Genomic DNA, 16,467 nt, shown 5'->3' on the forward strand with positions numbered 1-16,467 from the left:
ATGGCATCTCACTGCAGTGGCTTCTCTTGTGGTTGCGGTTCCCGGGCTCTAGAGCACAGGCTCAATAGTTGTGGCACACGGGCTTAGCTGCTCTGCAGCATATGGGATCTTCCCAGATCAGGAATCAAACCTGTGTCTCCCACATTGACAGGTGGATTCTTTACCACTGAGCCACCAGGGAAGCCCAATACACTTATTTTAATGTCAACTGCATTTAGACTACATCAGGATCTGCAAACTTTTTCTTGAACAGTTGGATAGTAAATATTTTATGCTTGAGAGTCATAATAAGGTCTCTTGCAAAACCAGTGAATGCTGCTTCAGTAGTACAAAAGCAGCCAGACAGTAGTTAAATGAATAGGTGTGTCTGCTGAATACTTTATTTACAAAAACAGGCAGCCCACCCTATAGTTTGCCAATGCCTGGGCTAAATAAATATGCTTTTGTGAACAAAAGCACATGATTAGATCATAATTTATATAATATTAAAAACCTGAACCTGTCATGAAGACAGGCCCTGGCATATGCTTCTTAGTGGTTCACTTTGTGTCAAGCCCTAGTCTAAATAAATGTCCATAGAAGGAAACAGGTAATGGACTCGAGTTTTAATTCAAAGCTGGGTTATTCTGATTCAGAACTTGATTGCTTATCATGAGGCATTCATTGTGCCAAATGCTTTTCATGCTTTATCTCATTTAATCCTCACAGAAACCCTCTGAAAGTAAGCACCCCCATTTTCCAGATGAGGTTAAGTTGGGAAGACCCCCCTGGAGAAGGAAATGGCTACCCACTGCAGTATTCTTGCCTGGAGAAGTCCATAGACAGAGGAGCCTGGCTGCAGTCTCTGGGGTCACAAGGAGTCAGACATGAGCAACTAACATTTTACTATTTTCAACTCCCAGTCACACAACTGATAGATTCAAGTCCTCTCCCTCCAGCTCCGAACTCAACTCATAATCACTGTTCTGCAAATGTTCAGCAACTCATATAACAGACCTCTTTGGGGAATTACATTACATTTAAATATCTGTAGTAAAGCTACTTCCTTGTTCTGTAAAATAGTGTATTTTTGAGAGTCCTTATCACAGAAGTGTTTATCTAATCACTTGAATCCCAGAATATAAAAGAGTAGGGAAAGAAGAAAGGAGAAGGGAAAGGGAATGAACATCAGATAAAAGCGTTGTAGTTACTAGGTGACACTGTCCTGATATTTCAGTGTCTTCTTTGCATGAGCTCCAGATATGAAACCACAAAGACCATGTCAATACCTGGAAAAGTTAATTTACTGAACTTATAACACAGCATTTATGTTGTACTCAGTAGTCACTACTCCAAAGAATGAAAGAGCATCTTACGTATTTTTGTGTATTTGGAACTGGAGTTACACCACCAGAGCTCAACTATTTGAACCAAGAATTGTATGATGTCTGAAATTTGTATAGTTCAACATTTACTACTGTCTCTGCTACTTAAATACAGATACCCAGAAGAGACAGCTACCAGTAAATAGTAAACAAAAGAAATAAGTAATTCGAGTAGAAATACAACACCCAAGATAATCATCCATGTCAATTGTTATTCTAATACAATGATGTGTTTAGATATTGACGTATATGTAGGACTCCAAACTAATTGCTGTCTGTGTTTTCACACATTTCTTATATCCCTTCCTTCTCTGGCAGCTTTCCCTTCCTACCCGTCTTTAAAACGTTTGTAGTTAACTGGATACCTGTGTGGTATGGTTGTCAGGTTGTACATAGTTCATAAATATACATACATAAGGAACAATAAAAAGTCATTTTATTGGCATATTTTCTGTTATCCACCCTATATGCAATACCTTGTCCCCTTTTATTGATGGGCCCGCTTCTCCTTGTGGGCCAATTGCTCCTTGAGAACCTTTTTCACCCTGAAAGTATATGGGAGAGCTATCAATGCAGTAATAAAATTCAGGATTTTAAAACAGGTAAAGCATTCAAACCATCAAAATTCACTGCTAACTACAAATGGGTAATTCTAACTCCAAGATTTGTAAACTGAAAAAAAAAAAAAATAGCATTAACATTTCATAAATATAAAAGAATCTGTTCAAGCAGAAAATTTACACAGCATCACTGAAGTGGGAAAAGAGCCCCATTCCTAATATAATCAGAAATACCTGAAAGTGGGAGATCAATCATGTATTACAACCAACTGAATCAGTCTTCTGTTTCTTTACCATTTCTGTAACTGTATCCATTACATAATGAAAATCTGTCTCTCAGTATGTGAAATAACATTTGCTAAGATGGAATTATTTATTAAGTGTTTTATACCAAAATTTATAAACATTTATTGAAAACTTAGTTTTAAAAGAATTTGTGGAAAATCTTTTGGGGTCTGCTTCTAGAGCCACATGGCCTACGTGAATCACTCTGGTTGTGATGTCATGTCAATGCAGTCGTAACACTTTGTCATTTGTATGAAAAACAAACCACAGAATTGATCAGAAATAGCACACATTTCATAAATTCATTTGAACCAAGAGTAAAATCAAAGAACATTTGCAAGAAACCTAGGAAAATATACCTTTATGTCTTTCTGTAGTCATTATTTATTCACTTAAGCCCCATGTCATTGCAAAGTAGCCCCACGAAGTACATACAGAGAACTCCCATTGGTCTTGCTAGTTGAGGAGTGAAGAATTCTGTCTAATGGGTTCTGATTGTTACCACAAAGTACATCTGTGTACAGTCAATCCTAAAACAACACTGAATATAAAGAGTTCTTTCTTTGATGAGTCAGAGGGCAATGCAGTGCTATGGGTTATTATGAAGGAATGTAACATTATACCATGCCGTTGAAACTGCCAGTAAAACGTGCCCTGAAATATGCTTCTCAGTGTTTTATTTACTCTGTTCTCATTTATTTATTTCTTTAAACCCCACAGATTATAAGGAGAAATAATTCTGGCTGTTTGAATTTTCCAGGTTGTTTGGGCTATACATAATTAGAAATTTACTGTGTGCCAAAAAAATTAAATTATGTATGATAAAACTTTCTGAAATGTGGTGCCAAATTGCTGACCTCTGCCTTCTTGTGATGATATTTTGATTAGGCGAGGGCATTAGTAATATCCCCTTTTCCAACATATTATTTCCATTTACTATAACAAATTAAAATGTGTTGGTTAACAAGGGCTTCTTTTAAAATTCAGCCCAGCAGTCACTCACAACTTCGTGTGATATATTTGTTTTAGCTAACTGATTTCCCTTCAGTGGAGATTTAGGTTTCTCATAGATAATTGAATATTGATCATGGTGGAAGAGGCTGAAAATGAGAAGCAATTTTAGAATGTAAGACCGTACTGAGAAGGTCAGATCTCAGTGACTCGACTGAATGAAGTGGAAGGTCTTAAACACTTAGAAAACAGCACACGCTTCTCGGGGTAGTGTGTGTGCATGCTTGTATGTCTGGGGGAAACATTTTAGGAAAGGAGGAAAGAGGACCCCCAATTTATCCTTGTGAACGTTCACTTTCAGTCTATTGAAAGTTGCCCAGCCATGTCCGACTCTTTGCGACCCCCATGGATTGTATGGAATTCTCCAGGCCAGAGTACTGGAGTGGGTAGCCGTTCCCTTCTCCGGGGGATCTTCCCAACCCAGGGACCTTACCTACCCTGAAATTCTGTTGTTGCTGCACAAAGGGTCTCAGAAAATCATTTCCTGTGTGGCCTTTAGCAAGTGAGCCATATATTATGGGTAAAGAGTCTAGACCAGGGATCAGCAACCCATTGTCCAACCCCAGCCCACTGCATGCTTTTTTGTAGATACAGCTTTACTGAAGCACAGCCAAGATCACCCATTGTTTAGGGTTGCCTTCATGCTTTAGCAACAGAAGCTAAGTGGTTGCAACAGAAAGCACATGGCTCACAAAGTCTGAAATAGTTACTGTCTGGTTCTTTACAGAAAGTTTGCAAGCCCTGGTCTAGAGGAACTTGAGCTACAAGAATTACATGTGGGAGGCGGTGCAAACAGTTAACACCTCAGTTGCCAGGTGAGAGGTAGTTCTTGCGTAACATTTTGCTCCTTCTGGTAGTAAGGCAAATTCGATTCCCTCCATCCACCCACGTTACCTTTCTTATATTAATGGCAATAGTGTGATAAATTGGTTTATTAGATTGTTTCTTGTCTGTTTCACAGAACAAAGTTGTGGGTAAAACTTGGTATGTCGTGTGTGTGTTAGTCGCTCAGTCGTGTCCGACTCTTTGAGACCCCATGGACCACAGCCCACCAGGCTCCTCTGTCCATGGAATTCTCCAGGTAAGAATACTGGAGTGGGTTGCCATTTCCTTCTCCAAAACTTGGTATATAGCTATGCTCAATAACAATTTCTGGGCATAAAGATGCTATTTATCCCTGTGGTTTTAATGACTATGAATGACTTTAAGAGATTTTCTAATTTCATATGCAGTAACTGTATGAAGCAGCAGCCTTGCAATTACTTGTTTATAATTGCAAATGTCACTATAGCTTCATGTTAAGGGAAAATTTACATACAAATTCACTTAATAGGGTGAAGATGATCAGGAAAATACTTGACCTGAGATAGTTGGCTAGGACACCGTTTTTGAATTTATAATTCATGATCATGCAATAGAGGCATTTCTCCTCCATGTAGAAGGTGCTGTTACCTTTGGCCCTGGAAGTCCTTCTCCTGGTAAGCCTCTCTCTCCTGGTGGTCCCTCAGGCCCGCGGGGACCCTGGTTAGGATACAAGAGAGTGAGGAGCAAAAGGAGAGACAGAGAAAATAGGAGAGAGGAGAGGGCAGGGAGGAGAGAGGAAGAAAGATAATGGTCACATTTCAGTTCACAGGGGCATGCAATGATATAGTCCTATTCACATGATTAGTGAGACTCGATCCTCCTAGTACATACCATGCTGATAAGTAGAATCATATGGTTGTGAAGAATAATATTCTCATTGTATTAAATACTTGTTCTATTTGATTAGCATAATATGTTCCATTCTGATGTTCTCAAATTGGCAGAAAATGGAAGTGAAGTGATACTTCAGAATAAGGATGAGGAAATCAATCCTATGAGGAAAGGCTAAAAATCTAGGACTGTGTGGCCCAAAAAAGGATGCAAAGTGATGAAATAATTTAATTAGGCACCAGGGGAAGGAATCACCACACAGCTGTTTTAAAGCACTGAATTCTGTTTACATGCTGTTTTAATTTCCATCCTGATAAATTTGGGTTCAGACTTGAATTCTTTCTGGAACTTGTTGAATCCCCTGGAGGTTTATGTGCAAATAGAAATCTTGATAGAATCTTTTAAGAGGTAACAAGACTTTTGATCTCAATGATTAAAATTAAGTCCGTGTGACTCTTGCTCAGAAAGACACTCAGTAAGGTGAGGACTTCTCACATAAGGAAAGAAAAACAGTGCAGTCTCAGGGTTTGAAACGGATGAACGGGCAGATGCTAGTTGAAAAAGACAACAACAAAATATTCACTTAAACCAGGAATTTTAAAAGATTATAAATTTGTTCTCTCTTTCTTCTTGACCAGAAGGCAAAAAAAAAAAAAAAGTAGAAAGGAGACTAATAACAAGAATGGCAGATGCATGAACTGGAGCTTTTCCTCTAGTAGGCATAGAAAGATAATTAGGACTCTCTTGGCAGGGAAGTAAATCTATGATGGTACAAGACGGAGTTGCCCAGAGCCCCAAAGGAGGTTCCCCCCTGTAGACACTCTGAGTGATCTTGGGGCTCAGTCTACAGTAATCTAGGGTGATTTAAGAGATGTTTTCTACTCAGCCTTGGAGCTGAACTAGGATCCAGCATTATGCACATCAGTGGCCAATCACAACTACAGATTTGTGAGAGAGAAAACTAATTGTACCCCATATCTAATTTTTTGGGGCTTTCCTTAAAATCGTATCTTATAAAAGACAGCCTTCTTTAGTATTTATGCATAGCCAATTTAGTAAAGGCTTTAATTAAAGTAAAAAACTAGCATTTAACTCAATTTAAATTGCTGTACTTATGGGAAAACTAGCTTTTAACCATCCAAGGGCTTAATCAAAGTCCTAATATCCATGACAGAGTAATCTAATGTTAGAGCAATTAACTAGGAGAAAAAGAAATATGGTGTGAAAATTAGATTGCAAACTAGACAGAGAAGCCCTAGCTAATATTACACACTGTATAAAAAAATATTAACAGGTTATTCCTCTTCCTCAAATGAAAATAACCCAATTTTCATGGAATGCAAAGGAGTCTTTTTCCAGCTCATTCAAAATTTTTCCCCATTCATTCAACGAATGTTTATCAAATGCCTGGTAGGTGCAAGTCACTGTGCTAGTGTCTGAAAACAGCAGACAGCCCCACTCCTTGTCTCATAGAGTTTACAGTCTTACATAATAAACTAAAAGCAGGTTTGGGAGTCATTTGGACTGATGTTCAAGCCACCTCTTGCTACATATCAACAGTGTGATCTTAAATAATTCCATCTCTCTAAGTTCAGCATTCTCATCAGAATAGTGGTAACAATAGTATCTACCTCAACCACACATATTAATATAAGGACTAGATCAGAGAGATGTAAAGCTCTTACATATTAAGCACTCAATAAATATCTGCTTGCTATCACTATCAAAATTGTTTTCCCTGGATCCTTCAATTGCTAAGAAAGTCCTTTCATGAAGTTTTTACAAATTAAGTAGTCTCAGAGTATGGTCTATGTTAAGCAATGTGGAGACGCATGCCACATAGAGTAAGCACTGACACTTGCTTCCATGTCTGCATTTCTGGAAGACAGTAGCCAAGGTGAAAATGAAAATCATGAAGACTTTGAGGAGTCCCATTTTCCAAGCTGCTGAGAACAGAGAGTTAATGCTTGTGAACAATCACTTAGGGGCATTGAAAAAAACAGTGATTCAAGGTTCAATTACTGGAAACCTGGAAACTGTCAGCATAATATTCTGCACCATCAGTATATTCTCAAGTTTTCTAGTTAAACAGTCAAGGTGAATGATGACTGCTAACCAGAGAAAAGAAAGAGCAGGTACTTGGGTTAGATGAACTATACTTTCAATTTATTAAGATGGTACCAGCAGATTATTTTTTAAAAGACAAAAATGCTCAGTAAAAAAGTATCTTTTTCAAAGGCTATCAGATCTAGTTATAACTCTGACATTCTTATTTGGCTTCTAATGAACACCTTTAATTAAAACATATCTAGTGGAAGAGACTAATTATCAATTAACAAAGTCTGACCAGAAATGCTTTATATGAGACATTAACAAGATACAATATAATTGTCTATTATCATTATCTTCCTTAATAATCTCAATAGTGTGGATAATCGGAGAAGGCAATGGCAACCCACTCCAGTACTCTTGCCTGGAAAATCCCATGGGCGGAGGAGCCTGGTAGGCTGCAGTCCATGGGGTCGCTAAGAGTCGGACAGAACTGAGTGACTTCATTTTCACTTTTCACTTTGATGCATTGGAGAAGGAAATGGCAACCCACTCTAGTGTTCTTGCCTGGAGAATCCCAGGGAAGGGGGAGCCTGGTGGGCTGCCGTCTATGGGGTCGCACAGAGTCGGACACGACTGAAGCGGCTTAGCAGCAGCAGCAGCAGCAGCATGGATACGCAATTAAAGTGGTTTCAATATATGTTGTAGGCATTAAAGATAAATATGCTAAATAATATTAAAAATTATCCTTAGTATTCAGTGAAATTTATTTTTAACTTCAAAATAATTAGTTTTACTTCAGGGGATTTTTCTTACTGAAAGTGCTCCCAAAAAACCAAACACAGCACCCTAAGAGTGTTGAACCAATTTATTATTCTTTAATCAGTCATCTGACAGACCAACACACAACTAGTGATAATCATATAATTAAAGATGGTAGCTGTCAGTTCATAGTTCAGTCAAGGAGCTGGAATATTAATTCATTTGATCAGATTTATATTACTATCATATAAAAAGAGTAGTTAGTACTAAACTAGAAACCACTTGAAATGATTCAGGCAAAGAAACAAATGTAAACAACTTTCAGCAGAAGCTTTGTCAGTCCTAAGATAAGCCTTTATGTTACTTTGAAATAATTCAAAAACTCATTATTGATTTTTATTATGATATTTTGGGACGGTATTTTCATACATTTCTTGAGATTTATCCCCTCTTTGTTATGGTTTTAGTTCCCAATTATTTCACAGACTACACAGTGTCACTCTAATTTGTGTAATTGTGGCTTAGATAACAAGAAAACAAACAAGAATTTCATGTTCTGCCAATACCGTGAAAACCCTCTAGCTACAAAGAGAAAAGCAAATAATACAAATTTTTCTTTAAAATGAAGGCCCCCAAAATATCAATAATTACGGGAAGTTACAGGGTTTCAAAACAGAAAGAGAGCTGAACACTAGAGGTATGCCCATAAGCTAACACTGTGACTGTTCTGGGTGAAAAGTATGGTTGTGTCCTAGGGCAAAGTCCAGGAGTCTAAGAGGAAGAAGTGGGAACAAAGATTTAGGCTCACTCAGTGGAAGATGAGCAGGAAATTAGAACTGAAATCCCCCCATAAAACTAGGACCTTCTAAGTTATATATCTCCAATGAAAGGGCAGGGTAGATCACAGTGCTCCCATCAACACAGTGTTATGAATGACAAGAACCGTGTCTACTTCACTTGGGCTCTAAGTGGACCTGACAACTCCTAACCGAGTCCTGTGCTGCGTATGGGTTGTAGTTTCAAGCGACACCACATTGGTGGTCCTGGGACACCTTAGTCAAGGCATTAACATCAAGTATGTGCCTGGAATACATAAGAGACGCAAATAAATGCACATTTCTCTCAAATATGCTCCAACATAGAACACTTGGGATTTCACAGGTAAACCTGGCTGACAATAAATTCAGATGCCAGGGTACAAAACATACAAGAAATTAATTCTTAGTGAGTAAAAGTGAACCAATAGATACCAAAAAAAGGGAAGGTAGACTTTAAATGATTAATGGTCTTAAGAATAAAAATACAAGAAGCGAAGAGGACAGTATAGCAAAAATATATTAATAAAAAGAGGTAGATTTTTAAAAATAGCTTCAAGAATTTTTTAAAATACTTATTAAGTTAAAAACACAAGGGATGATTTAGGGACATTTTCTAAGTAGAGAAAAATAAATTTGTGCATTATGTTAGATTTTAGGAAACCACCCCAAAATGCAACTAAACAATAGAGTTCTTAAATAAATAATGTAAAAAAGAAAATATCTGAAGAGATCATAACTAATAACTTGCAAAATTGTTGATTTCTCAGAGATATGAAACTCATGAATTTGAAGCAATATAAATGAAAATATATCCATATGTGTTTGCATCATAGTAAATCTATGGAGACAGTAAGACCTTCAATGGTAGATAGTAATGGCAAATCCTCTCTTGATTATTAATTAATTGCTTGCCCCCACCCCTCACCAATTATGGCCATCATCATGGCCCCCTCCATTATGAAGGAGTTCCGTGGTAGTCAGCATACTATCAGAAATGTAACTGGCCCTGTCCAGAGAAAGGTGGCATCAGGCTTCCATGTACCGTTTGCAGATTGGGCATAGTCAGCAGTGGCAACATCCAAGTTAGCTTTGTTCAAAGGAAGTTGATGTCGCTCCTGTGTATAGTCTCCATCCCAGCCACTAAGTAACTCAGTGGATGGTAGTAGAGCTAGGAAATGAGATTGAGTGACGTTCCGTCTATTTGCTTATTTAGAACCGTCTTTAAAATGGATGTGGTTTGGTGAGCATTCACCTAGGACACACTTATTTTCATACTCTGTGCTCATGAAGAGCACAGGAGTCTACTTCCAGCTAGGCCGGCCTAACACGCTCAGTTTTGTTCTCCTTTTGTCTGTTCATATGGGGCTATAGGGATGGCTCGTGGGAAGAGCAACAATGGAGACGATGCCATCAGAGTCTCCAAGTCAGTTACTCATGAAACCATTTGTATCTTTAAGAATTGATGCTGGACTTCTACTGCATATAGCCTAGACGTCTTATATAACACCCAGTTCATGATGAATAATTCAACATATATGGTCACGTATTGTCCCTTGGTTAGCCATGCAGTCTCTTTTAGGATTCAGCACAGCAAGGCAGAGCTGTTTATTAAGTTAAAAGTAGGTGGTAAGCCTATGGCTGATTCATGTTGATGTTTGGTAGAAACCAACACAATACTGTAAATCAATTATCCTTCAGTTAAAAATAAATTAATTTTTTAAAAGTAGGCATATGGAAGGAAAAGAAGTCTTATGTTTGTTTCAAAAACCTAGGTTTCTTTTGGACAGCTCATAAAGATTTGACATTGAAACACGAAACTCATTTTTATTCCCACTTATTCAGAACATTGTGAGAAGGTTTTTTCATTTCTGTTGAAAACGTCCCAAATCCTCTGCTGTACTCCCTCTACTCATGGCAGCATGTCTGGGCCTGCGTCCTTCTAGCCGATGTCACTTTGCTTTTCTAGGTTTCCAGTCTGCTCTAGTGTAGAATGAGCAGTGTCTGCAGAGAACTCACACTCTCTCTCAGTAGTTAAGTTTTAAGAGTCCTATCTACTTAGTGGGAACAGCAGATAATTAAGCCAGTATATTTTCCCGCTATTTGATGTTCTATTTTTTGAATCTGTGTATTCAGACATTGGTGAAAAGTCTAACCCTCAAATAACATGCTGCCATTTCACTCCCAGAGTATAGCAAGGAAGCACACATTTGTCTTAATATTTACATGTGAGGAACTACAAAACCCAATTGAGAGACCAACTATTCAGGCGGTTGTTTTTATTCGAGCTACTATTCTTTTCTAGAAGGATAATGATTACTTGAAAAGTTTAAAACCTTCTTATTCCAGAAGTCACGTTTTATTCATTTCCTCTCCAGCTCTCTTTTAATAGAAAATTTTTTCCTTTCCAACAACAGTGAATATCAAAGCTACATAAGGTAGAAGCTGCAAATTGCACAGTATTACCTGTCTACCATTATCAATTCTAACTTTAGAGTATACTCAGTATTGGGGATTATACTCAGTGATTTTTCTCATGATTATAGGAAAGTCAATTACAAATTATAGATATTAAGTCTGAACCTAGATCTCCTATCTCCTAGGAAAATCTGACATATGAGAACGCTTTTCTTCATGGACAAGCTGATTAATTTCATAAGAGATTATACTAAGAGCCTATGTACATATCCTATAAATATAGTTATCCCTTTTTCAAGTAGTATGAAGACTAACGCCTGGATCTGACCTTTATATATTTATTGACTTTTGTTGTTCAAAAAGATAAAGATAGCTTAGTTTAACCATAGTCTAACCCAAAGGAGCACATAAGAATTTATCCTTTTAATTCCACCTAGAATTTTTTGCTACTCACTGTCTGGCCCGGTTCACCAACACCAGTAGGTCCTGGAGGTCCAGTTCTTCCTTCCTGGCCTCTTTGCCCCTACGAGGAAGAAATAATTGAATGCAAGCTTGAGTTTTTAAATAAAGAACACACATAGCACAAAGTACTCTGGAGATTTCAACAAAGATAGACAGCAAAAATGTCAAACTTTTCAAATTCATAAAGATTAAAAAAAAAAAAATCTAAAGGAGGAAAGGGCTTCCCTGGTGGCTCAGAGGTAAAGAATCCACCTGCCAATGCAGGAGACGTGGGTTAGATCCTTGAGTCGGGAAGATCCCCTGGAGAAGGAAATGGCAACCCACTCCAATATTCTTGCATGGAGAATCCCATGGACAGAAGAGCCTGGTGGGCTATCCATGGGGTCGCAGAGTCAGACACGACTCAGTGACTAAACAACAGAGCCTGAAATACACCTTGAATTTAAGTGAACAAATTACCCCCAAATGTTCCTCATTCCTTCCTATCCAAATGCAATTTTAGTTTTCAGAAATGATTAGCAGTTGGCAGAACAGACTGTGTGCAACTCACTCTGATTACTGAGAAGACCAACAGACAATGCTTGTGCTGTTCCCTGGCCCCCGCCTCTGTCCTGGGATGCTTCCCGTCCCCTCCCCTCCCCGCCCTGTCCTGTTCCATGTCACCTCACCATTCGTGTTTCACCTTTCACCTCGTTCAGAACCCTTCTCCAGTAACACTGCCAATATAAACTCCACATTCCCCGGAGTCTCAATGTGCTTATTGCCTAAATGCCATCCATGGGGACACCTGGTTACATTCGAAGTGCACTTTTTTGTACTGCTCTCTGTTTTAGCCCCACGTTGAAGTCTTATTGTCCCAATGACATAGAAAAGCCATTTAAAATAAGCACTTTTGCTCTAGTACATCCTGCATGATGCAGAGCACCCCAGAGTGGTGGGTGTTCCAGTCCTTTCCCAGTTGGTGCTAGTGGTAAAGAACCCACCTGCCAATGCAGGAAACGTAAGAGACACGGATTCAATCCTTGGATTGGGAAGATTCAGCCCTTCCTAGTTTCCAACAAACCTGTCAGCATTTGCTTATTCACTGTCAGGGTTCTTCCGACTTCTGCCCCTCTATGCTTATTTGATGTGAGCAGGTGATAGCTGATGTGTTAAGGTATTTCACATCCTAATGACATTTTTGTGTGATAACATTTACAGTCCATGAAAACTCAATAGAACCAGATGTACATTGGTGTGAGGGTGAGTATTTGGAGCCAAGAGTAATTTTCATTCCAAACAATCAAAAAATACATAGATTATTCTTGGGGTAATTGGCCCCAACTAGGGCATTGTGAGTGTCCAAGCATCCAGACTGTAGTAACTCATCCTCAGGCAGACTCCTTGTGTCTCTGAGGGTAAGACTGAACACAAGTCACAGTCCTCCCAGCCTTACAGTAAATTCAGAAATCATCAGTGGGCAGAGAGACAAGTATCGTTACCTTAACACCTTGCTGTCCAATACCAGGGGCTCCTGGAGGACCATAGGGACCAGGGGGGCCAGGTTCACCCTGGAGGAAGAAACAGTGAGATGTTAGGTCAACTCCAGCATATTTGTTGGGCAGTTCTTAGCTGTACAGTGCTGTGACAGGGGCTTGAGGGCATCAATACAGCCTAACACTCAGTCTCATGGTCTCCACCCTCACGTGTTTACCATCCAGTTGGACAGACAGCACAGACCCAGGTTGGAATTAGCCATGAGGCACAGTAGACCCAGATTCTAGGGTTCGTGAAAATGTCTCCATTTAAATTCTTAAAATCAGAATTTTTTAAAAACAACTTAATATTGATTATAGTAGTGAATCTAGTCTGGACCACATTTTCTTCATACCAACTCAGTTGAAATCTGTAATTTTAAACATTTTTATGGAGGAAAATCCCCAGAAGCACAAAAGTTTTTAGGATCTGTGAAAAGTCATAATTCAGCCTTCATCCATTTGTTCAGAACATCTTTATTAAATGCTTCTGGCAGACACATTTGTTTCCTACCCAGTGATCATCCTCTCCCTTCTCTCTTCCCTGCTGTTATGAATCTGATCTGTTCAGGTCAGTGGGCAGGTATTCTTCACCCTCAGAGGTGTAAGATGAATGATAATCAGTCTAAAATAAGGGGAGACTCTTCTTTCTCATTGCCACTGATGAGTCTATGTTAATCCTTTGGCTCAGTTCTAAGAAATGAGATGTGGGGACCTTATGGGATGCAAAGGGAAATTTTGCTTCTGCTTCTTTTGTTCCTTGGAGAGGTAATAGCTTGTCTTATAACCATGAGGCACCAATCTCCCAGATGAATGCCAACGGTTGATGAGCGTGAGGCAGAAAAAGTTTAGAAGAGCCTGGCTCCTGGACAGCCTCTCTGAGCTCCTGATCCGGTCCTGACTACCCACCTTCAAACACTCAGTTCACTCAACAAGAAGCATTCTTACGATTTGAGCTGCTGTTAGTCAGGATATTTGTTACTAGATAGCAGAAGCAGTTCAGTTAATACGGTCTACGAGGTGGCAGGCCCATCATGGAGCTTGGGCGTTATACAACTGAACGTGACCACGGCACTCAAACTCCTGCTTTTCACCAGTGAGGAAACGGAGTCCCAGAGGGATTATCTGGCCTGCACAAACTCACACCTCAGTATCACCCACAGGGATATGGGTCTTCGGGTCTTTCTGGCTTCCGGTCCTGTCATGTTGCCAGAGAAAAGGAGAGTGGCTGTGAATCGCCATTTCTTTTTTATAATGCTGATTTCTTCTATTTAACAAAATAATGTGTCTTTTTTTTATTGACACCAGCATGAGTTTAATTATGAAGTCTTATTCTCATGCTCAGGGAGTTCATATGTTCAGATGCCAGGCAGAGAGCAACAGAGAGCACAGTGGGGAGATCTGTGATTGCTTATGAGAATCTGACTCCTAGGCATTTCATGAGATCAATTTTAAATTTTATGCCAGCTGCAAGAAACAAGGTAGTCAACTGATACTCAGAATTCACAATACTTCATCTTGCTGTCAACGTAAGCTGAAGATATTAAGAAGAGGTTGCAAGAATACATAGAAGAACTATACAAAAAAGATCTTCATGACCCAGATAACCACCATGGTGTGATCACTCACCTAGAACCAGACATCCTGGAACGCGAAGTCAAGTGGACCTTAGGAAGCATCACTACAAACAAAGCGAGTGGAGATGATGGAATTCCAGCTGAGCTATTTCAAATCCTAAAAGATGATGCTATGAAAGTGCTGCACTCAATATGTCAGCAAATTTGGAAAACTCAGCAGTGGCCACAAGACTGGAAAAGGTCAGTTTTTGTTCCAATCCCAAAATAAGGCAATGCCAAAGAATGCTCAAACTACTGCACAATTGCACTCATCTTACACGCTAGTAAAGTCATGCTCAAAATTCTCCAGTCCAGGCTTCAACAGTATGTGAACTGTGAACTTCCATATGTTCAAGCTGGATTTAGAAAAGGCAGAGGAACCAGAGATCAGATTGCCAACATCCATTGGATCATTGAAAAAGCAAGAGAGTTCCGAAAAAAATCTGCTTTTGCTTTCTTGACTATGCCAAAGCCTTTGACCAAAGCCTGTGATCCCCATGTGGATCCCAACAAACTGTGGAAAATTCTTAAAGAGATGGGAATTCCAGACTACCTGACCTGCCTCCTGAGAAATCTGTATGCAGGTCAAGAAGCAACAGTTAGAACTGGACATGGAACAGCAGACTGGTTCCAAATAGGAAAAGGAGTACAGTCAAAGCTGTATATTGTCACCCTGCTTATTTAACTTATATGCAGAGTACATCATGTGAAATGCCGGGCTGGATGAAGCACAAGCTGGAATCAAGATTGCCAAGAGAAATATCAATAACCTCAGATATGCAGATGACACCACAATTATTGCAGAAAGCAAAGAACTAAAGAGCCTCTTGATGAAAGTGAAAGAGGAGAATGAAAAAGTTGGCTTAAAACTCAACATTCATAAAACTAAGATCATGGCATCTGGTCCCATCACTTCATGGCAAATGGGGAAACAACAGAAGCAGTGATAAACTTTATTTTGGGGGGCTCCAAAATCACTGCAGATGGTGACTGCAGCCATAAAATTAAAGACGCTTGCTCCTTGGAAGAAAAGTTATAACCAACCTAGACAGCATAGGTTGGTTAAAAAGCAGAGACATTACTTTACCAACATAGGTCCATCTAGTCAAAGCTATGGTTTTTCCAGTAGTCATGTATGGATATGAGAGTTGGATGATAAAGAAAGCTGAGTGCTGAAGAATTGATGCTTTTGAACTGTGGTGTTGGAGAAGACTCTTGACTGTAAGGAGGTCCAGCCAGTCCATCCTAAAGGAAATCAGTCCTGAATATTCATTGGAAGGACTGATGCTTGAAACTGAAACTCCAATACTTTGGCCACCTGATGTGAAGAACTGACTCATTGGAAAAGACCGTGATGCTGGGCAAGATTGAGGGAGGGAGGAGAAGGAAGACAGAGGATGAGATGTTTAGATGGCATCACCGACTCAAAGGACATGAATTTGAGTAAGCTCCGGGAGCTGGTGATGGACAGGGAGGCCTGGCATGCTGCAGTCCATGGGATCACAAAGAGTTGGACACGACTGAGCAACTGAACTGAACTGAACTGATACCATGGGCCTCAAGATGGAAGAAAGTCAGTGTTTAATACAACCTACTATTTTCAAGTAGTACTGCCCTAACTTTATATAGATTGTCTCACTTAATCTTCTAACCATCTTAGGAAATTGGTATTTTTTTCCCATTTTATGATGTAGGAATATCATCTCCTTTTTTAAATTCATTTTTAAGTATGCATGGTATCACAGGGGGAAAAACATGGCTTTTTCTTTCAATCAGTCTAGTTGAATTCTGGTTCTCTAATTTATAAACAGTTTGAGCTTTTGCAAGATTCCCATATGCAAAATGAGGGTCATTATATTTACCCCGCAGCATTGTTGAAAGGATTCTAAATAGCATCTTAAAAATGTCTGAGTTGT

General features: G+C 39.2%; 1 protein-coding gene across 2 annotated transcripts in view; it reads right to left on the reverse strand.

Annotated features, from left to right (window-relative positions):
* The window catches only part of COL28A1 (collagen type XXVIII alpha 1 chain), a 181,519-nt gene that overhangs the window by 120,199 nt on the left and 44,853 nt on the right, over positions 1-16,467 (reverse strand). For both annotated transcript variants that reach the window (XM_024990989.2, XM_024990987.2), the window contains exons 12-15: positions 12,903-12,971; positions 11,414-11,482; positions 4,673-4,741; positions 1,841-1,909 (exon numbers count right to left, since the gene is read on the reverse strand). In XM_024990989.2, the coding sequence (XP_024846757.1) occupies positions 1,841-1,909; positions 4,673-4,741; positions 11,414-11,482; positions 12,903-12,971 (276 nt within the window). The remainder of the gene's footprint in view (positions 1-1,840; positions 1,910-4,672; positions 4,742-11,413; positions 11,483-12,902; positions 12,972-16,467) is intronic.

Source organism: Bos taurus, chromosome 4 (genome assembly GCF_002263795.3).
Source record: "Bos taurus isolate L1 Dominette 01449 registration number 42190680 breed Hereford chromosome 4, ARS-UCD2.0, whole genome shotgun sequence".
Classification (NCBI taxonomy): Eukaryota; Metazoa; Chordata; class Mammalia; order Artiodactyla; family Bovidae; genus Bos; species Bos taurus.